At 33.5% G+C, this 24,056-nt stretch overlaps 1 protein-coding gene across 2 annotated transcripts; it reads left to right on the plus strand.

Annotated features, from left to right (window-relative positions):
• Positions 1-23,119, plus strand: Dhc36c (Dynein heavy chain at 36C). 2 transcript variants are annotated; one of them, XM_083093288.1, is made up of 38 exons: positions 1-315; positions 753-1,044; positions 1,349-1,500; positions 1,573-1,726; positions 2,223-2,372; positions 3,120-3,308; positions 3,606-3,709; positions 3,775-4,044; positions 4,323-4,627; positions 4,787-5,141; positions 5,376-5,849; positions 6,179-6,559; positions 6,760-7,196; positions 7,314-7,429; positions 7,514-8,336; positions 8,899-9,461; positions 9,610-9,807; positions 10,008-10,139; positions 10,399-10,942; positions 11,170-11,681; positions 11,976-12,322; positions 12,655-13,041; positions 13,333-13,951; positions 14,359-14,547; positions 14,796-15,325; positions 15,613-16,161; positions 16,451-16,642; positions 16,989-17,215; positions 17,513-17,883; positions 18,176-18,356; positions 18,603-18,901; positions 19,179-19,343; positions 19,425-19,665; positions 19,837-20,129; positions 20,905-21,142; positions 21,200-21,351; positions 21,738-22,019; positions 22,630-23,119. In XM_083093288.1, exons 1-38 carry the CDS (start codon positions 77-79, stop codon positions 22,834-22,836), a joined length of 11,859 nt encoding a protein of 3,952 aa, XP_082949414.1. In that variant the 5' UTR covers positions 1-76; the 3' UTR covers positions 22,837-23,119. The 2 variants fall into 2 exon arrangements, with proteins under 2 accessions (XP_082949414.1, XP_082949415.1); XM_083093289.1 differs by having other exon boundaries at positions 21,885-22,019.
• The last annotated feature ends 937 nt before the right edge of the window (positions 23,120-24,056 follow it).

The following is a 24,056-nucleotide window of genomic DNA, read 5'->3' on the forward strand; positions in this document are numbered from 1 at the left end:
TCGTATATTTTCTAGAGATGTTAAAAATCCATTAAATGTCGTTTCATGACATTAATTGTTCTAATTACAATTGAATATGGAAAATTCTCACACGAAGGAAACGAAAATGCGGAAATGCCAATCCGAAGATACGATTCGAATACCAAAGATTCTCGACCCAGAAGTCGAACCGCTATTTTCCTTGCCGTCCGATTTGATGAGTCCTAAAAGATGTAAGAGAAAAAGAGAAGAATTAATCAGAATAAAAGGAAAGGTGCAAAAATTCCATGAAGGTTCTTACACCGCGAAACGTCTTCGTGAAGAGAAGTTTCGCAGGTAAAAAAATTTAAAAAACTGACTGTGTATATGTTCTTATAAATTTGTATCTTTAAATAACTCTAAAAATGTTTATTTTTATATAATAATTAAATTTTTATAATAATAATAATTTATATAATAATTTTATATAATTTATATATAATATTAAAATAAATATCCAGAGATAACGATTAAAACGATTTATATTTAACATTACATAAATATTTATATTTTAATTATTAACTATAATTATTTCTATTACAAATTTCTCTCTCTAATAAATTGTTGAACATTTTATTTATTTATATTAATTAAAAGATATATACCAATTTAATAAAATTATATTTGGAACAATGCATTTGCAAAAGTTATTTAAATGTATATAAATGTATTAAATAATATGATTTTTTTCTAGGAAAAGATTTGAAATACTTTAAACAAATCTGTTTTATTAGATTTATGATAGGTTTGATAGTGAAACCGGAGTTGCCGGCAAAGGACATAGATTTGAGCGACGATAGGGATGTCAATAGATATTATTATTACATTTGCAACGGAGTTGATACAATTCATACGGCGAGCATCGAACAGATCTTCGTCGAAGCTATACTCGACCTGGTTCCCAGCAACTTGCGCAATCAATTCCCCGATTTTGCCAATAATTTAATGATCGAAATCAAGGAAGATTTTATAAAGAACATGAAAAGGGCCATCGTCGAATTTGCACTCACTGACCCTTTTGAAGAGGTTGGTCATTACAAAAACCGAAAATTATATTGAAAACGAAGAATTTGAGATTTTGATTTAAAAATTATTAAGATAACTAAGAATAAATATATAATATATTATTAATAATGTATTTTGCGTAAGAAAAATAAAATGCTAAATATGATATAAAATATTAGGCTCTTTAAATGTAAAATTTGTTTATTATATATATTTGTGATCAAATCTCTTTTATCTCAAAATCTAATTTAACTATTATATTAATTGTTTCATTAATTCAACGATGTTTAAAGCATAAAAATTTAATTAATCTTTGCAATTAAAGTTACAGTTTGATGAAATTGGGGAGGATCAGCGATGTGTTCAGCCGGATTTTCGGAGACACATAGAACACTGTCGTGAAATTTTACGTCTGGATTTGTATTTAATAAATCCATGCATGCGAATGACTTTGGATTGCTGGGTTCGCGATTACAGGTATTGAATTATGTATGCAACTCGCTGTCGCTATCGCATCTGTATTTCAGTGAGAGGTGCCACATTTTTCAGCAAATTCCGACTGATCGATTTAGAATATATCGCTGCGCATAAAGAAAGCTGGGATTTAATGAATTTTCACACCTTAATTGCACATCAGATTGTTGCCAATAGGCGGATTCTGCGGAAAGATTGGTACAGCGGAATTCAAGAGATATTTCTCGTGGTAAGATAACCAAATTAATAATGCAAATAAAAAATGGTATTCTATACTAAAAGGAATAATTAACAATTTATTAGAAACAAAAATTAACAATTTATTTTCTTCGCGATTCTTTTTTTTTATTTTTTTTTATTATGTGGATGTAATTTAGACATTTATTCTTTTTATTTATTTAAGTAATTATTTATTTAATTCGATTTATTAATTTAAGTAATTATTTATTTAATTCGATTTATTAATTTAATTCGATATTTGAAAGTGTTGGGAAAAATTATTAATTTAATTCGATATTTGAAAGTGTTGGGAAAAATTAAAGAAAAATTAATAATTTATTTTAATTAACTGTAATATTTTTTATATATCTTTTTGTTTATTTGTCTATAAATTTTATCAAACAAATTATTACGATCAATAAATGCATTTAAGGTGAAATATATCAAGGACGAGAAATAAATTTCCCTTTATCCAATTCTTTTATCTTAATTCTATTCTTTTACAGAACAATAGGAAGAAACTAGTACCTAGCCCGTTACGTCGCAAGCAATTTAAACGGTTCTTCGATTGCACCGGCAAGTTGATGGAGTCGCATCTTTTAAAAGCTTGCAAGCACTCTCTGCGGGATTTCATTAATTATGTCGTAGACGGCAAGGTGAATATACATATCTACTACGATCGATCGATGCGAAATCATTGCCTGATGAGGAAAGCGGCACGTTTGTGTTTCCTTCCTCCGTTTATCCTGTCGCGAGTTATTGGAATATACCGTTATTGGACACAATTTCCATCAATTTCTGCTTATCAATGCTTCCCAAGGTTCACTCGTCCGTTCTCTCTTTGAGCTTCATCGCGCGTGTAACGTCCAGATGTTAGAGCAATTAAAAATTTCAAAATAATTAAGTTTTTATATTAATATAAGTTAATTATAAATCATTATTATTATATAAAGATTATTTTCTTTCTAGAAAATAAAAATGTTTTGATAACGCTTTGGGAAGATTGTATTTTGTTGGTTGTACTTTGATTGTACTTTGTTGATTCCATCTGTTTATGGAGATTATTCAAGTCAATATTTGTACATACACAGAAAAGCTAAGAATTTCAGATTAAAAAAATTTTTTGAAATCTTGCGGAACCTTTTTAGAATGTAAGAAGTATTTTTTCTGCAAATAAAAAGTATTAATATTATGTAGAAAATAATTTTTTTTAAATTTATAGACATTTTTATACACTTTTTTTTTTAGTTTGATCTTATTCTTGCAGGTAAACAAATGTTATTTAAGAAACTAAATATTTCTTGAGAAATTTTAATTTTTATTCTAATTTTTACTTGAAATTTTATGTAAAATCTTTAAGGTGAATGTTTCGTGAATGTATTCTGTTTTTATGTTTTCCACAGCCTGTAGCTTGCTGCTTTAAGGTGAGCATTGCTATCGTTTCCAATGAGCTCGTTTTCGAGCCATCCTTCGATAAATTTAAGGAATTGCTTTGCGACATTCTCAAAGCGATATGCAATGCCGTGAGGAATTTTGAAAGATTGGAGACGCAACTCTACCTCGACTGGGCGGGACCTCGAGAATTCCTCAAGGTTTTACATTATTAAATATAGAGAACCGAGTGAAAAACTATTTCTTATTTTGAAACTTTTGATTGTAAAAGTTATATTAAAATATTATATATATGTATTTTAAAATTTAAAAATGAAGAATAGAAATCCCCTTATTCGGTTCTTGATATTATAAAAAATATATATTATAAAATTATTATAATTATTTAAAATTTACTTAAAATAACGATGCAATTTTTGATATATGATAGTTTGTGAATTCATAAAGTGTGATCATCGTTTAAACTTTTATTATAAACAGTTATGTGCTTTATACAGCCGCAGATATCGCAGTACATCGTTAAGCAGCTTGAGAGACAAATAAATCAGCTGATCGATCGTGAAAAAATAATCCCGGAACAGAAGATGGCAGAATTGAAGAAGTGCTTATCAACTTTATTGGAAATGATTGTGATGAAGCGTTTAATAATTCCTGCATTTCTTACAGATACGCATATCTTTACAATAATGAAGAATTTGATCGGACGCAAGCTTTCTTACGAGATGAAACTAAGAAACTAAAAGACTACGAGATGAAAATTAAGAATTATCACGATCTTACCGGAAGAATCCCTATCGAAGTTGAAAGAACAGTCTTCGCAGGATTCTTTGAAGTTTCTCGCGCTCCTTTCGTTAGGACTGTCGTGGAGAACGTTGACTATTTTAAAGGGCTTTTAATTGGTCATCTTGTTGATAAATATCAAAATACGACGAAGAAGTAAACATTTAAAATTAAATATTAAACATCCTAGTTAATATCTCTTTTATTTTTTATATGTTTTGTTATATTTAATTTATTATTTATGATAGAAACACAATTAATTTGTAATTTATATTTGTAATAGTTATGCTACAGATTTATGTATAGCCTAATTTCACAAATTATCTAAAGATTAATTAATACTATATCTTTTATAGCAATTATGTATTTTACTATCTTCCATCTTTTATCTTTCAAGATAAAATTGAAACAATTTAGATTGTATTTGTATCTAGTATCATAGCGGAATATGAAGCTATCTCCGAACGAGCTCTGACTCCACCTCCCAATACCGCGGCTTTGATGGAACTCATCAAGTTCATTCGAATTACCAATGACGTCACTATAAAAAAACTGGAGCTGAAACTGCTGAATGTGATCGAGCATATCATGTTTCTGTCGGATTACTGGCTACTCACGGAAAATGAAATAAGAAACAATAGTACGGCCTTTCAGTGGTATCATAAGATACCTCAGATTTTCGAGGATAACCGAATAATGGTCGAGAACAAGACCCAAGAGTATCAAGATGCATTGAAAGGTTGACACCCAGGACTTTATTTTTTTGACACAAATTTATTTTAATATCTAATTAATACAATTTTTTTATATAATTAAAATTTTATTAGAAGTTCGTAAAATTTTATAAGGCTACTATGTCTGTACTATTATTTCATAATAAATATTTATTTTTTTACAGTGAGATATCAAAAGTTTGAAGAAGAGTTGGATTCATACGCGAAACAAGTGGAAGAGGTGCAATATTGGGGTGACATCGAGGAGGTGCATCGATATCAGCGTAAAGCGCAACATCTGGAAAATCGACTGATCATGGCGATGGATAAGATCGACAAATTCAACGAGGAAGAGGCCTCCTTTGACTGGGAGATCACGCAGTATCCTCTGCGAAAACGAATCGCCGACCGTCTGCAACCATTCAAGAAGCTTTTCGATACCATCTGTGAGTTTCTGAACAAATACGATAAGTGGATAAACAGCACAATTGGCATCTACAATCCTGAAGATATCGATAACGACGTGGGACAATATTACAGGTCAATATATTAGAAAAAGTTTCATATATATTGAATATATATATTTAAAAAAGGGGAGGAAGTGAAATAAATTATATTATGTAATAAAAATTATATAATTAATAATTTTATGTATATAACAAAGAGTAAAAAAAATAAAATGCAACATAAGAAAAGATATTGCGACACAAAATGCTATTATTATGCTGTATGTCTCTTTGGATTTTTAATGACAAAATCAGACTCATGTTCTAGGACAATTTACAAATTAGAGAAGGCATTCCAAGAACCGGACGTGCGAGATTTGGCGGCCACGGTTCGCGAGAGGATCGAGGGTTTCAAGGATCGAATGTCGGTGGTGATAACTCTTGGCAATCCGGGAATGAAGTCACGGCATTGGGAACAAATTTCGGCGATTGTGGGCATTCCCATCAAATTCGATCCTGATCTGACCCTTGGCAAGGTTTTAGCAATGGGACTGGATGGTTATATCGCGCAGTTCGAGAGCATCTCTGAAGCTGCCACGAAAGAGAATACTCTGGAGATGGGTATGGACAAAATGCATCGGGACTGGACCGATATGGCTTTCACGGTAAATCCTTACAAGGACACCGGCACCTATGTTATCGCCGGCGTCGACGAGATACAACTCCTACTCGATGATCATATCACGAAGGCCGTCACCATCAAGAACTCGCCATACATCAAGCCTTTCGAGATCAGAATAATGCAAGTTTGATTAAAAATTTCTTAAAAATTATGTTAAAGATAATGCAATAATGTACCTAAAAATTTTATTTCTTATTTATATATTAATTTATACTCTTTTATTTTGTTATAATTTGATTTTTTATTTATATATTTTAATATTTATTTATAATGTAATTTTAAATAGCATTAATTTATTTCTTGTTCTTAATTATTACAAATTATTATTTAATTATTTATTCTACATTCACATTTGTAAATGAAATATAGTATTACAATGTAAGCAATATATGAAAAAAGAAAAATAACAGAATTTGTAATTTATAATAAAATTTAATATTTGATTGCAGTAAATGGGAGAAGACATTGCATCTGTTGGAAGACATTCTGAATCAATGGTTGAAAGTACAGGGTACGTGGATGTATCTGGAGCCAATCTTCACTTCGCCGGACATTCAACAACAGATGCCAGAAGAAGGAAGAAAATTCGCACAGGTCGACAAGATATGGCGGGACATCATGAAGAACGTCTACAGCGATTCTCATGTTCTCGTCGTCGTCGAAATCGACAAAATCCTGGAGCGACTGAAGAAATGTTTCGGATTATTGGAGCTTATTCAAAGAGGACTGAATGAATACCTAGAGAAAAAGAGACTATTTTTCCCTAGATTTTTCTTCCTTTCTAACGACGAGCTGCTGGAAATTCTTTCCGAGACAAAGGATCCTACGCGGTAATTTATAATTATAAACAAATGATATAATAAATTATATGCATAATTTAAATTTTAATAACCGTAGAAAAAGAAAGATTTTTTTCTCTTTAATTTTTTTAAACAGTGTAATTCTATTTTAAATAAAATATGTTTATCTAATTTCGATATCTAATTTTTCAATAATTTCGATAATGTATATATATTATGTTATTCTTCAGAGTGCAGCCACATCTGAAAAAGTGTTTCGAGGGTATAGCCCGATTAAGGTTCAATGAGGACCTCGAGATATTGGCGATGCGATCCACGGAAGGCGAGGAGGTCGAGATTTTGATAATAATATCCACCTCCGCTGCCAGGGGACAGGTCGAGAAATGGCTGATCGAGCTAGAGACAGAGATGCGGAAAAGTGTCTGTCACATGGTGCACCAAGCAATTCTGGCGTATCATACCAAGAAGAGGACGGCATGGGTCCTCGAATGGCCCGGTCAGACTGTCCTTTGTGTGGGTCAGACATATTGGACGCAACAAGTCGAGGAGGCTATGCTAGAAGGAGTGAACGGCTTGAAAAGGTACTTGGACCAGTGCCAGAAGGAACTGAACAATATCATTCTGCTGATCAGAGGCATTCTCTCCAAGCAGAATCGCATTACATTAGGTATTACGAAATGTTCTAAAAATTTGAGGAAAAAATATATTGAAGAATATTTTTTTAATGAAAAAAGATACAAGAAATAAGAACCTTTTAATATTATGGATACTAATGTTTTTTTAGAGGCTTTGGTTACTCTGGATGTTCACAGCAAAGACGTTCTCGCGGAATTATACAAAGAACAAGTGGTCAAAAATACCGACTTCAGGTGGTTGTGTCAGCTTAGATACTACTGGATGGTATGAACTTAATAATATTAAATAAATATTGAATTGCGTTTTTTTGTAAAATGTATATTTCAGTAATTTAATATTTAATTCTAGGAAGATAACATGTGGGCGTACATGATCAATTCGTACATACGTTATGGTTGCGAGTATCTCGGTAACACGTCTCGTTTGGTGATCACTCCCTTGACGGATCGATGCTATCGCACTCTCTTCGGCGCCCTGAGTCTTCATCTGGGCGGTGCGCCTGAGGGACCGGCTGGTACCGGTAAAACAGAGACCACGAAGGATCTAGCGAAAGCGGTAGCGAAGCAGTGCGTGGTCTTTAACTGCTCCGAGGGCCTCGATTACATTGCACTGGGCAAGTTCTTTAAGGGTCTCGCCTCGTGTGGTGCCTGGTCTTGCTTCGACGAGTTCAATCGCATCGATCTGGAGGTCCTGTCTGTCGTAGCGCAGCAGATCCTGACGATCCAATGCGCCATCAACGCCGGCGCCGAGAAGATGATCTTCGAGGGTACCGAGATCTATCTCGACCCCACCTGCGCCATCTTCATTACCATGAATCCCGGCTATGCTGGCAGAACCGAGCTACCTGACAATCTCAAGGCTCTCTTTCGGCCCGTTGCCATGATGGTGCCTGATTATGCCCTTATCGCGGAAAATACTCTATATTCTTATGGTTTCTATAACGGCCGGCCTTTGGCCGTGAAGATCGTTACCGCTTATAAACTTTGCTCGGAGCAGCTCAGCAGTCAGCATCACTATGATTACGGTATGAGGGCCGTTAAGTCCGTGCTGATCGCCGCTGGCAACCTGAAACTTCGCTATCCTGAAGAGTCCGAGGATATCTTAATGCTACGAAGTATTCTGGATGTTAATCTACCGAAGTTTTTGGTCCACGATTTGCCGCTCTTCGAAGGTAAGAAATTTTCTAATTTAACGCGTGTATTATATATATATGATTGAGCTATATATCTTGTTTTATAGACATTTGCGATAAAAATATATTATAAGATTCGCATTTAAAAAATTAAGTTGTTAATTTAGTTTGCATAATTATAACGTATGAAGTTAATTGCTAAAAATTATTACTAAAAATTAGATCATTATATTATTTTAATATTATAAAGAATCTAAAATGCAGAATTTTTTTTTATAGAAATATTGTAATTATATTTATTATGTTCTAATAAAATTCTATAATGTTATTAGTTTATAAATAAAAATTAAAATTTTGCTATTAAAAAATTTTCTACGTTCTAATAATATATATATATATATATATATAATATTCTATTTATAATAAGAAATATGAAATTTACTTTTTAATATAATTAAAATAAATATTATTTTTAAAATTTTTAATTTCAGATTTAAAAAATAAGTATACATGAATTTTATTTTTTTATATAAAATTAATATAAAATTAATATAAAATAAAATACATTTAATATTAAAATTAATCCTTCTTTCGATGCCAGGAATAGCCTCGGATCTGTTTCCGGGTGTCGTGCTACCAACGCCAGATTACACGCACATAAACGCGTGCACACGTGACGCCTGTGCCGCGGCAAATCTGCAATGCACGAATTACTTCCTCGAGAAGATCCATCAGATTTATGAAATGATGATCGTGCGCCATGGCTTCATGATCGTCGGATTGCCCTTCGCAGGCAAGACCTCGGCCTATCGGATGCTGGCTGACTGTCTCGGTCTTCTGGAGGACAGAGGATTGATGGACGAACATCGCGTGGAGATTACCGTTATCAATCCCAAGGCCATTACGATGGGACAGTTGTATGGACAGTTCGATCCTGCCTCGCACGAATGGAGTGACGGCGTCCTGGCGGTGTCCTACCGCGCCTTTGCCACTTCCGTTAATCTCAACAGAAAATGGCTAGTGTTCGACGGACCGGTAGATGCTCTCTGGATCGAGAACATGAATACCGTGCTAGACGACAATAAGAAACTCTGCTTGACTTCCGGAGAAATCATCCTGCTCGCACCCACGACAAATCTGATTTTCGAGCCTATGGATCTGGAGGTTCTGTAATGATCATGATTTACCAACTAATTGTCTAATGATACATAATTATTCGTGTGTAATCAAAAATTCTATTCCTCAAAACTATGAATTTTTTTTAATGCATTATTTTTTACATTTAATACATTTAATGCATTCTTTTTGTTAGGTTGCATCGCCTGCCACGGTTTCCCGATGCGGCATGATTTATATGGAACCAGTGAGTCTGGGCTGGACGCCACTTTTGATCTCGTGGCTCAACACATTACCGCCATCATTCACCGAGCACATTCAAAGTCATTTGAAGGATATGTATCTACGATTTTGCCCGCCTCTGTTACATCTGATTCGTCGTTGCGGTGCAAGAGTAAGTCATTAAAACTTTTTTTCGATATTTCAAACATTCAGATTTCTCTAAATGCACTAGTGTCTTAAAAATTTTTATGCATAGAGGAAGAAAATATTGATTATAAAAAAGAATATATAAAATTTGCGCAAATTAGATTTCTTGAAGAAATCTTGGTTCTGCCAGAAACTAAAAAATTTTTATAATCTTTGCGTTCGCAGGAAATGATAACGATGCCGGATGCTAATTTAACACGTTCCGTTATGTACATGTATGATTGTTTTCTCGACGATTTTTACAACGAGAAATACGTGAGCATGCTTTCGGACTTGGACATGAGAGCGCAAGTAGAGGTAAGTCTAAAAAAATGTAATTTGTGTTAATTTTTATTTATTTATATAATCTTAGTTTTATCAATTATAATATATAAGGCTTGTTTTAAAGAATTAATGGTATTTAATTAAATAATTATTAATTGTATTAAAGTAATAATTAGTATTTCTTGAATTTATTATTTATTATTTATATCTCTATTCAAGCCATAACATTTTCAAAAATTATATATTCATTTTACTCAATATATATATCTAAGAAAAAAAAATTGCTTGACAGGGCATCTTCTTCTTTTCGTGCATCTGGGCAATGGGAGTGACGTTAATGGTTGAATATCGCGACTGGTTCAGCATGCTCTTCAGGGCGTTAGTGGACCACGAATTCCCGGAGGAAGTGCGGCAACGCTTCGGCATCTCGCCGGAAATTGGCAATCCAAAGGAACCCTATGTAGTACCTTTACCAACCATCGGCTCGGTCTTTGATTACAAATACATCAAGAAAGGCAGGGGTAGATGGAATCCTTGGTTGGAGGACTTGCAGGATGTCCCACCGATTCCTAGGGACATGCCGGTTAATCAAATTATCATTTCAACGGTGGAGACCGTCCGTTACTTTCATCTCTTCCATTATCTCGTTCGCCATCATAAGCCGGTCCTTTTGGTCGGACCAACTGGCACTGGAAAATCCGTCTATATCATGGAATTCCTATTAAAGAGAAACAATCCTGAAATCTTCAAGCCGCTTTTCGTAATATTTTCGGCGCAGACGACAGCCAATCAAACGCAGGATATCATTATGAGCAAGCTGGACCGAAGGAGGAAAGGTTTGTGTCGATTTATTTAAAATTAATTTATTGGACTTTATATTTTTTTAAGATATAGAAAAATTTGTATTATTATAAATTATTTAAATATAGTATGAATTCCATTATTGGAATTATATATACTACATTTCAGTATAAATAGTAAATAAAATAAAAATTATTATCGTAATTATTTTTTAGCTGTTATTGCAATATAAATTATTATCATCTAATTATTTTATAATAAGGTTTGTACGGTGCGCCTCCCGGTCAACACTGGGTGGTTTTCGTAGACGACGTATCGATGCCGCAAAGGGAAGAATATGGGGCCCAGCCGCCCATCGAGCTCCTACGTCAATGGCTGGATCACTGGACCTGGTACGATCGGAAGGAAGTAGTGCCCATCAGACTCGTGGATGTTCAGCTGATGTGTGCGATGGGACCGCCTGCGGGCGGACGTGACGTCACGCCAAGATTTAAGCGGCACTTTGTCACCTTGGCGATTTCCGAGTTCGATGACGATGTCTTGATTACTATTTTCGGCAGGATCACTTCATGGCATTTCACTACACGCGGTTTCCCGGAATTCTTCGAACTGTCCGTGGACCACATAGTTGATGGCACTCTTGATATATACAAGGAGATCAGACAGACTCTTCTGCCGACTCCTGCCAAGTCGCATTATCTATTTAATCTACGTGATTTTTCGCGTGTTATTCAAGGTGTACTGCTCTCTGACCCCGATGTCATCACCGATGTGGTACGAGATAAAATATTAAAAGATAAAAATATTTTATATCAGACAAAAATACGTTTCTTTAATTCATTTTTTTTTATTTCAAAAAAAAAATATAAAATTATAAAATTATGATTCACATCCACCTTCAATGTTATATCTATCTCATTAAGAGAAAGAATTAATCATTCTTTTTTAAATATATTATAACTATTTTTACATTTTATTTATTTATATTTTACATAAATTATTAAAATAATAATTAAATTATATTCTACATTATATAATACATTCTTTTATTAATCAATTTTTTAAAAGATTTCTCTGAAGCGTTTGTGGGTACACGAGGTGTTACGAGTCTATGGAGATCGTTTAGTCGATGAGGCCGACAGTAAATGGCTGGTAGAACAAATTCGGAAGACTATGAAGGAGTACATGGATGAAGATATGGATCGTTTATTCGAAGATTTAGTAGATGAGCGTCGCGCGCAGGTGACGGAAGTGCATCTGCGTAATCTCGTTTACTGTGACTTTCACGATCCGATTGCCGAACGGAAATTGTATATAGAAATTCAAGATTGGGATGCTCTCGCCGAAGCAGTGGAAGAATATCTCGCCGAGTATAATGATATCTCGAAAACTCCCATGGACTTGGTGCTCTTCAGGTATGTCTTCAATCAATATTAAAAGAAATATTAAAAGAAATGTAATCGTAATAATAATCTGTAAAGTTAGATAGTATTATAAAAAATATAAGAAGTCCAAAGATCTAATTTCAGATTTTTCAAAACTTTCTGGAATTATTAATATGATTGAAAATATTATATCAATCGTTGGAAATAATTTAAATATAAGATGTAATGAGAGTATGTGAGGGAGAAAAGGAGAGATTATATATTAATCTGTAATTTTTTTATAATAACAGCTTTCTTAATGTCGAGAAAGATCGATTTTAATAAAAGTATAGTACATAAGTAATTTAATAAATAATTTTTAGATTCGCGATAGAACATCTCTCAAAAATCTGTCGAGTGATGATGCAGTCGCGTAATCACGCACTTTTGATCGGTATGGGCGGTTCCGGTCGACAGTCCCTGACGAAGCTGGCAGCTCATATCTCCGACTACGAGCTCTTCCAAGTACAGATATCTCAGCAATACGGCATGTTGGAATGGCACGAGGACCTGAAGAATATCTTGCGCAAAAGTGCCGCGAGCGATTTGCATACAGTCTTCCTCTTTATGGACACGCAGATCAAAGAGGAGGCTTTTCTAGAAGATATCAGCAATCTCCTTAATTCCGGGGAGGTGCCTAATCTCTTTGTGGCCGATGAAAAGTCCGAAATTTGCGAGAAAATGCGCATCATCGATCGGCAAAGAGACAGGTATTATTTCTCTCGTGAAATATAAAATATATATTTCATTGATCAAATAATTTAAATTTTTGATTAAATATAGCAAGAATATTAATGTCTCTTGGATGTTATAAATGCAATCTGCATATTCATTAAATTTATAAAAAACGATATTATTTGAGTAATTAATAATTAAGTCACTGCTCTCTGTCTCTCTTTCATCGTAAAATAATAAAAAATATGAGAGAAGAATTTTTCATTATTATTAGCTGATTGAAATATTTTTTATACCAAACTTTCAAATAACTCTTTGGTTTCTAGGTCCCTACAGACAGACGGCAGTCCGGTGGCGCTCTTCAACTTCTTCGTGCAGACGGTGCGCGAAAACTTGCACGTGGTAGTGACGATGTCGCCAATCGGCGATAATTTTCGTACGCGGATCCGCAAGTTTCCCGCGCTGGTGAACTGTTGCACCATCGATTGGCTGCAACCATGGCCGAAGGACGCTTTATTGGCGGTTGCGACACAATTCCTCAGCGAAATTGACATGCCAGAAGACGAGCGTCACGCTTGCATCGAGATGTGCCAATATTTCCACATGTCTACGCAAGACTTGACTAGAGATTACTTGAGATTACTAAATCGTCATAATTACGTCACGCCAACGTCCTATCTCGAACTCATCAACACGTTCAAAGATCTTTTGGGTCGGAAGAGGAAAGAAGTATTAGAGGGCAAGAGGCGATACGAGGCCGGTCTTGGAAGGCTGGACAACACGCGCAAAGAGGTCAGCAAGATGCAGCAGATCCTGGTAGCTTTGCAACCGAAGCTGTTGGTGGCTGCCAAGGACGTGGAAGGTATGTTCCTCGACGTGCAACAACAAAACGAGGAGGCTAGCGCGATGGAGCAAATTGTTCAAAAGGATGAGGAAGCTGCTATGGTGAGAGCAAATCTCATATGTATAAGTATAGTATATTTTACATTCAGTGTTTCCGATATTATAATTAATTTGTTTATTTTAATTATTTAATTATTTTTATTTGATTAATATTGCATATAATTATTTCATGATTATTTTATTTTTTCAATTTTTAATATCTCGCATTTGAAAGAATATGATACTTTTTTTACATAATACTTTTTAAATAATATGAATAAATAAATATATGTCTAGAAATAATCAAAATTTCTGTGTTTTAAATTCTCAATGTATCTCATTTTCTAAGTGTGATCCATTGACCTGTTATTATTATTTAATAATTATTTTAAAATTATTTAATTATTTATTTATCTCATATTTTGAGAACATGACTATAATTACATAATTTGCGTGCAATTTTGTATCAGATCGTTGCCGCAGAGGCCAAACAGATTCGTGCCGAATGCGACGCAGATTTGCAGGAGGTGATGCCAATTCTAGATGCGGCAAATGCAGCTTTAAATACTCTGACTCCACAAGACATCCAGATCGTTAAATCCATGAAGAGGCCACCGGCCGGTGTGCGATTAGTCATGGAAGCAGTTTGCATATTGAAGGTATAGAAAATAATATATATATTTAAATAATAAAAATATGATTAAAGTATGCAGTAATAATATATAATATTATATATATATATGTGTGTGTGTGTATGTGTGTATTAATATATTAATAAATATAAATATTAACAATTAAATATTTACATATATATTTACATATATATAAATGTATAAACTTATCTGTCAAAATTTAATTTAATATTCATGCAATTTTTCCTCACATAAAAATCTATTTAAAATTGCAGGACGTGAAGCCAGAGAGAGTACAAGGTCCAGAAGGTCCAATCGATGATTACTGGAAACCGTCACTTCGTATTCTGGGTGACATTCGGTTTCTAGAGTCCCTATTAAATTATGATAAGGATAATATCCCTGAGCGGATTATGACGAAGATTCGCACGACAATTTTGACGAATCCCAACTTCGATCCGGAACGAATCAGACAGGTATCGACCGCTTGCGAGGGTCTTTGTCGTTGGGTTTTTGCTCTTTCGGAGTATGACGTAGTCGCCAAGGTAGTAGCGCCGAAGAGACAGGCTTTGGCTAAAGCTGAGGCCGACTATTCCGCGGCGATGGACCAGCTGAAGCTGAAGAGGAATCAACTGCAGGAAGTACGAGATCGATTGGCTAGATTGGAGACTCTGCTGGCTCAACGAAAAGCAGAATACCAAGCAATGACCGATGAGGTGAAAGAGTGCGAAGAAAAGCTGAGAAGAGCCGAAGAGCTCATCGGAGGCCTCGGTGGCGAATACACCAGATGGTCCGAGACTGCCAAGTAATGATTCGACTTTTTTGCATATATTTTAAAACGGTTTAATTATCTATTTTTTTATTTAAATATAGATCAGATATATTCTTTAAATTCATAATAAATATATGGCATTTTTTAGCTTATATATATTTTTTTAATGTTGAAGATTGAGATGTTTTTTTAAACTAGTTAAGTTAAATTATTTAAAATCTTGTGAAAAAAATTTTTAATAGTGTTTTAAAATTAATATTTTTATTCACATTTCTACCTTGAATAATAATAATTCTAAATAATTTAAAATTTTTCTACAGATTACTTGGAGAACGCTATCACAAACTAACGGGCGATATTCTGATCGGTTCAGGAGTAGTAGCCTATCTTGGCGTCTTTACGATGCAATATCGGCAGCGGCAGGTCGAGAATTGGGTGAAGTTCTGCACCGACCTGAAGGTTGTCTGCACGCAAGACTTTCAACTCACGCAGGTGTTAGGCGATCCAGTGCTAATCCGCGCCTGGAATATATTTGGTCTACCGAACGATCTGTTTTCTATCGATAACGCCATAATCATCACGAATTCGCGTCGCTGGCCGTTGATGATCGATCCGCAGGGTCAGGCAAACAAGTGGGTGAAAAATATGGAGAAGGCATCGAATTTGCATGTCGTAAAACTCACACAGCCGGATTACATGAGAATCTTAGAGAATGCTGTACAATTCGGACATCCTGTGTTATTGGAGAACATAGACGAAGAATTGGATCCGGTTTTGGAACCATTGCTTATGAAGCAGACCTTTAAGTCCGGCGGCGCGGTGTGCATCAAGATCGGCGACAGCATCATCGAATATTCCGATAAATTTCGGCAAGTTTATCAAATCATTTAATTTCTTTCCTTTTTCTTGAAATCACAATAGATATAAATTTGTAACTTATGTCAATTTTATTTGTTTTTAATAATGTTTAATTATTTATTAAAATTATAAAAGGAGAGAGATGTTAGAAACTAAAAATACATTTATATTCTCTGTGTGTACTTTTTATATTTTTTATAATTTATTCTGTATTTTGTTTTCATAATTTATTTTTCATTCTTTATTTATTAATTTTTTAGAAATTTTGCATACATGAAATTTATTTAAAAATCTGCGTAGGTTTTACATTACTACGAAATTACGGAATCCGCATTATTTACCGGAAATAGTAGTGAAGGTAACTCTGCTGAACTTTATGATTACTCCAGTCGGCTTGGATGATCAACTTCTGGGCATAGTTGTTGCGAAAGAAAGACCCGAATTGGAATCCGAAAAAAATCAGCTGATAGTTCAAGGAGCGGCTAATAAAAAGTATATAGCAATTATATAATAGTATAAATTATTAAAAAATAAATAAAATATTCTTCTATACCTTACTTTACATAAAATAATAAACTTTGCAGTCGCAAAATTATTTTAGTAAACACGATTATTAAATATATTTATTATGTAAAAAATGTTTAGATTGAGAAGAACAATTTAATTATAAATAATTATTTTAAGCTTCATCACATAATGATTAATTAATGAGATTAAGTAATATATATATTTTTATATATGTATAAAAGTTAAATATTAATTTTATAGAACTTTGTTATTTTGTAATTTAGAACGAATGTTACTTTGATCGACGATATTTTACAATGCCTTTTCGCAGAATGTTAAAGGAGATAGAGAATAAGATTCTGGAAGTACTATCCGCAGCCAAGGAGAATATCCTCGAGGATGAAACGGCAATTGGTGTGTTGAGTTCGTCGAAGAATTTAGCCGACGAGATCCAAGCTAAACAAACTGCTGCCGAGATAACCGAGCAGTCCATTGATGCAGCGAGATTGCAGTACACGCCGATTGCAGTTTATAGCACTGTTCTCTTCTTCACAATTGGTGAGCGAAAATACAAACAAAAATAACTACCGAATTTGCAAAAAGATTACATGCTTATTTTAATTCAATCACATCTTATGATTCTGAATGATTAAAGCATGAGAATCATATAGTATTTAAATAAAAATGGCATCAATCTAATTAGCGAGGCTTTTAAATATATTAATAAATTTCTTCTTTTAAAATAATAGATTTTTTAATTTTTTATTTAGATTAAATTTTCTCTTATTTCGAAATTTCGTAAAAATTTTGCAAGATATTTATTTTTAATATCTATTTTTGTAAAATTTTTTGCAGTTGTGTTGGCGAATATCGATCCAATGTATCAGTACTCCCTCGCTTGGTTTGTCAATCTCTTCAAGAACACGATCGAGAACACACCACCAGTGGAGAACATAAAACAACGTCTGAAGGATCTTACCAAATGCTTTACCTATTCCTTGTACGTCAACATATGCCGCTCGCTCTTCGAGAAAGACAAGCTGCTTTTCTCGCTCTTGCTATCCGTGAATTTGCTGAACAAGCAGGGCCAACTCTCGATGGCCCAATGGATGTTCCTGCTAACCGGCGGCATCGGCCTCGAGAATCCCTTTGCTAATCCTACCGAATGGTTACCTGCAAGGTCCTGGGATGAACTATGTCGGTTGGATGATGTGCCAGGATTCGCGGTAAACTTTTTCGAATGATATAAAACAATACTATAACATTAAAGCAAGGAAATTCGTTTTATTAGATATCTAATAAAAAATTAAAATAAAATTTCATAATTTTTCTATTTAATTGATGTTCTATATTTTTCTATTTAATTGATGTTCTATATAATTAATGTTCTTATTAATTATATATCAATTATTTATTAGAATTGTTTTAGAAACATAATTGAGAGAATTTATTAAAACGCGAGAAATTTGTTTAATTATTGAAATCTGACTGTTATTTTTTTCATATTTTACCGTTTAGGGAATAAAAGATTCATATACAAGAAATATCAATGAGTGGAAAAAGGTGTTTGATCACAAGGAGCCTCATATGTTATCCTTTCCTGCTCCTTGGAATAAACTGACTAGCTTTGAAAAAATGTTGGTGCTTCGTTGCATTCGACCTGACAAAGTTGTACCGGCGGCGCAATTATTTGTTGAAGGTAAAGTAGCTTAAGAAAGACAAGAAAATAACTATTTAAATAAGTTTATCTGGATAATAAAAAATTAGAAAAATTTAAGACACTTTGTACATCTCTTGAGCGAGAGGCGAAATTAAATTTTATATCGCTATCCTTATTTCCTTTCCTTTTAATATTTGAAAGAAATTCAATAATCAATATAATCTGAGATTTAATTGTAAAAAATAAAATTCATTCTTTATTAATTTGTTTGAATTCTTCCGATAGAGCAATTAGGACATGAGTACATCGTGCCGCCGCCTTTCGACCTGGCGGCCTCCTTCGCTGATTCGCACTCTTGCATCCCGTTAATATTCGTCCTGACACCCGGCGCGGATCCCATGGCGATTCTATTAAAGTTCGCTGACGATCAGGGATTCGGTGCCAGCAGACTGTTCTCATTATCGCTAGGTCAAGGGCAAGAGATCATCGCTGAGGGTCTCATTGATGAAGGCGTGAAAAACGGCACTTGGGTAGTGCTGCAAAACTGCCACGTTACTAAGACCTTTATGCCTATCTTGGAAAAAGTAATTTTCTAATCATAAATCTAATTCATTATATATTGAAAAAGATTTAAGGAAATATAAAATTTTAATTTAATTTAAGACTGGTAAAAGATCAATTCGACCTCAAATTTATAATTATATGTGTAGAAAAGATTTCTTAGATTTTAATTTTAATTTTTATAAAAAAATGTGTACTAAATAAAAATTTTAGGAGAAACTATTAAAGTATCTTTATTGAATTAAAAAAATTAAATTTACGCAGTAAATATTCTTATTTTTTTACTATTTTAATATTCAGATATGTGAAAGCTTCACGAAGGAAACCGTGCATCCTGACTTCCGGCTGTGGTTGACGAGTTACCCAGTTGGGCATTTTCCGATCAGTGTCCTTCAGAACGGCGTGAAAATGACGAACGAGCCTCCCAAAGGATTACGCGCGAATATTTTGCGATCTTTTCATCAGGTAAATACAATTTTCTTCATCTTGTCCCTGAAAGAGATGAGATAAACACTGAGAGAGATTCGATTGAATGTTGCGGTATAGGACCCGATTTGCGATCCCGAGTTTTTCGATAAGTCAAAGCAACGGGAGATCTTCAAACGGTTGCTTTTCTCGCTTTGCTTCTTTCACGCCATCGTGCAGGAACGGCGAAAATTCGGACCGATCGGTTGGAACAATCAGTACGAATTCAACGAGACAGATTTGCGTATTAGCGTTTTGCAGCTCAAGATCTTTCTCAACCAATACGATGATGTTCAATTCACCGCGTTGAAGTACTTAACAGGTATTCAAACAATATTTCTTTCTTTGTTTTTTTTTTATTTTGTATCTAAACTATTGTATTATTTATATTCTTCGCTAGATTACATTAAATTATACTGCATTTAATAAAAAATAGCAGTCATCCATTTTAATTATATTTAGAATTGAATTAAAATTAATTATCTCTCCCAAGGTGAATGCAATTATGGCGGCCGTGTGACCGACGAATGGGACCGACGGACCTTGAACACGATCCTATCGCGATTCTACTGTGAGGACGTGATCGTGGTCAACCGGAAATATCTGTTCGATCCCAGCGGCCTTTATTACGTACCGACAGTCAGCGAGTATAGTCAATTCCTGGACTACGTGAGGGAATTGCCAATGACTACCACGCCCAGTGTCTTTGGCATGCACGAGAATGCCGACATCATCAAGGATCAACAGGAAACCTACTTGATGATGACATCCATTCTGACCACTCAGGTACGCCAAGCATATATTAAGATTCTTGTATTAATTCACTAAAATATATATTAATTTTCTCCATAAAAACATTTTAATATTTTCTATTTTCAATTGAATTCGATTCAATATGAATCGAAAAATTTAATTAGATTTAAAAAATTTAATTTTTTTTTAGATTCTTATCTTTATGTATAATTAATTTCTTAATTGAACATGTACACGTTGGAATAGAGTGAAAATATTTATTGTTTTCTTATTTCTACATCCTAATGAACAATACAGAATAAATAATGTTTAAAAAAATATGTGTATTTCCGATGAATTAAATGAAAAATAAAAGTATTGTTCATTTTTATGCATTTAATTTAAAAAAATCAAAAATAAGATAGCATTATATTTCTGTCTATTATTATAAGTCAGAAATCTCTTTAAAAACGCAATATTAAGATAGAATTAATCGAGAAAAAAATTCGATCTTACAAAAAAATTTATTTTCCTTCTGAACAGAAATATTATTGTTTATGATTGTTTATGATTCATTATTGTTTATGATTCTAAAATAATAATTTAAACTTAAGTGTATGAAATGAATGCGAAAAAGTCGTTAAAAGTCACAATATTTATCAAATTATCAAATTTCTAATTGGGTTTATCCTTCAATTTAAGTTCACCAAAGTCTATTTATGATAATTATTAAGACTTTTTTAATAGAATTAAATTAGTGCGGTTCAGAAATCTCATCAAAAGTTTGCGAGCCATTTTTATGTCAAGAAAATTCTCTGATTCTTTTCAGGACACCGGTCAGGCGAAAACAGATGCTGAGAAGTCGCCGGACGAGATCGTTTACGATGTCGCGTCCGACATTCTGTCGAAGTTGCCGCAGGATTTTGATCTGGTGGCTGCTCTCGACAGGTATCCCACGTTATATGAACAAAGTATGAATACTGTGTTGGTTCAAGAGATGGGCAGATTCAATAAACTCCTACAGACTATTAGGAGCAGTCTCGTAAACATCCAAAAAGCGATCAAAGGTAAAAATTGATAATCTTTAAGTTTTTCGCAGATATTTTACAGTTTCTTGTTTTTAGGCCTTATAATCATGAATCCTGATCTTGAGGAAGTTTACTTGTCGATTATTATCGGCAGAATACCCAAGATGTGGATGATAAACTCTTATCCTTCTTTGAAACCGCTCGGCAGCTACGTGTATGATTTTCTGAAAAGACTGAACTTTCTACAGGTAAATTTAAAAGAAAATAATGTAGATTGTGTATATGTTACAGAATTTTTATTTCGTTTATTGTTCTGTCGTAAACATTTATTTAAAATTATTTTTCTAATTCAGAGAGAGTTTTCTACATCAGAGAGAGTTCTTAATAGACGAAACAATTATTTTAAGATTTTATTCGTTTATTAAAATTTGTGACTAAAGATTTCTGTACATATGTAACGAGAATATGAGATAGTGATGTTTTTTTATTAAATTATCTCAAAATTATTTAAACGATTATTTTCAATAATCGCAGGTTTTAAGTTAAGATTTTCTTACATTTTTAGCTATTAAATATTACATTTCAACTATGTTATAATTAATTTTTTTTAATAAACAATTGTATGTTATTTCAGACTTGGTATGTGGAAGGTCCTCCAGTATCCTTTTGGATTTCTGGTTTTTACTTCACGCAAGCATTCCTGACTGGCGCCCGTCAGAATTATGCAAGAAAATATTCCATACCCATTGATTTATTGATTTATGATTTTTTTCCTTTGAAGGAGACCGTTTTTGAAAAACCACCAGACGATGGAGTGTATATTTACGGATTATTTCTCGATGGAGCTCGTTTTGATATGGCAACGATGAAGCTCGATGAATCTTTTCCCAAAATACTTTACGATACTGTGCCATATGTAAGCGAATCTTTACTCAAAATTAAATTTTTTATGATGATTTCCAAATAATTTACAGATAAGACGATGCAGTTTTTTACGAAAAATATTTTAGGAAACTTCGAATTATTTTAACATACAAATAAATGTGTAAAAAAAATATGAAGTAGACAAAATATGTTAAAAACAGAAAATTTTGAGAATTAGATTTATTTTTGTATATGATACGAAAATAGAGTTTATTAAATTAATTTTTTTATTTAATATCTTAATTTTCTGAAAATAATTAATCAAAATTATTTTTTTATAATTAAAAAAATGAAAATTACAGATCAGATTTCATTAAAATTTGAAAGTAAAGAATTGAAAATCTTATTTCTCACTTTTGTATTTATCACTATTCTTTTTTCTTATTCTTTTATTTTTCTTAACTGTTATTTTTAGCTCACTTTTTATATATTTTTATGCGTTTTAAAGATACAAATTGTTATCACACTTTCAATTACATTTTTATTAGTTATGGAAGTATCTTTCTTATAGTACAGCAAATTTCGTATATATTTACCTAAATTTTTAATCTAACAAAGTATCAAATTCCACTCTCAAAAACGACTTAATTTCGCATTTTCAGATCTGGTTGATGCCAGTAACAAAAGACCAGGTACAGGATGAGGATACATATACGTGTCCCGTTTATAAGACCAGCGAGCGGAAAGGTATCCTATCAACTACCGGTCATTCTACCAATTTCGTCATTGCAATCTGGTTGCCAACATCGCATCCGCCGGAACACTGGATTCTGCGAGGTACCGCTATGCTGTGCCAATTGTCGGAATAATTTTAGGGTTGATCCTGCTTATTATTTGTAAGTCGAGAAAGTTATCGAAAGATTGGAAAGTTTAATGAACTCTTTTGTCTGAAAAAATTTATAATTAATGTTTTCTTTGTAAATTTAAGACATAATAATTAATTCTCTTTTAACGTTGAATTTCTTATATTCATATGTTTAAGAAAAATGTATAAATTTATTCTTTAATTCCTTTAAGCTTTCGATAATTGTAAAACGTTATTCAAGTCATAATATAGATCCTGCATTAGTATTATACAGGTACAATATATACAGAATAGAAAGAAATAGATTTTCCTTTTTTAACAAATAATAATAATTATCATAATACTCACACACAAAATAGAAATTTTAGATTAGCAAATTAATATTTTTATCTACTTATAGTACCTATATAAGCATATATATATTCTCTATAAAATTTATATAAAGATTACAATTTTTCACTCAAAATATCATACATAAAAATTTTTACACAATAATTCATGAATAGCATCAATTCTAAAAATTCTTTTGATAAATAATATCAATAGATAGAATGTATTTTAAAATATTTTAAAATATTTACGACAATATATATAATTTTTTTATGATATTACAGCCCCGAGATTCGAAAAAATCGATTGCTTTTCCGTTAATTAAGCCCGTCAGGAATTCTCGTCAATCTCATTGATCTCCTTTTGCCTTGGCGTCGTCGTCATGAACAGCATTTTCGCGGGTGCTTCTCTTCGCGTTACCCCCGCGCGCCGTGTTGCACAGTTGCCGGTATTTATTATGTGGGATGTGGCGCTTTCTCGCGAGGGGTGGTGTAGGGAGAAGGGGGTGAGATGGTGGCTTGGTTGGCGGCACCCTGTCTACCCGGACCGAGATCGCCGGAGGCTCGTTGCCTAGCGACCCCGTATTGATCTCACCCCGTATCTCGCCACTACCCCTGTCCCGCGCGAGCTCTCGCGGGGGAGGGGGATGAAAGTAGGGGTACTTTCCCCTTCGCCCTTTGCCACCCTACCTTCATCCTTCCTTGCTCTCCCACTCATCTCTCTCTCTCTCTCTTTCTCTCTCTCTCTCTCTCTCTCTCTCTCTCTCTCTCTCTCTCTATCCCTCTTTCTGTTTCTCTTTCTCTTTTTCTCAATTATTATATACGTGAATCTTTCTCCATTTCGTTGTATAATTTTACATTTCGCATGTTTCTCGGTATCGCGCTTGTTCCGGGA

Source organism: Camponotus vicinus, unplaced genomic scaffold (assembly GCF_025532165.1).
Source record: "Camponotus vicinus isolate PSW18456_S1 unplaced genomic scaffold, iyCamVici1.0 SCAF_3, whole genome shotgun sequence".
Taxonomy (NCBI): domain Eukaryota; kingdom Metazoa; phylum Arthropoda; class Insecta; order Hymenoptera; family Formicidae; genus Camponotus; species Camponotus vicinus.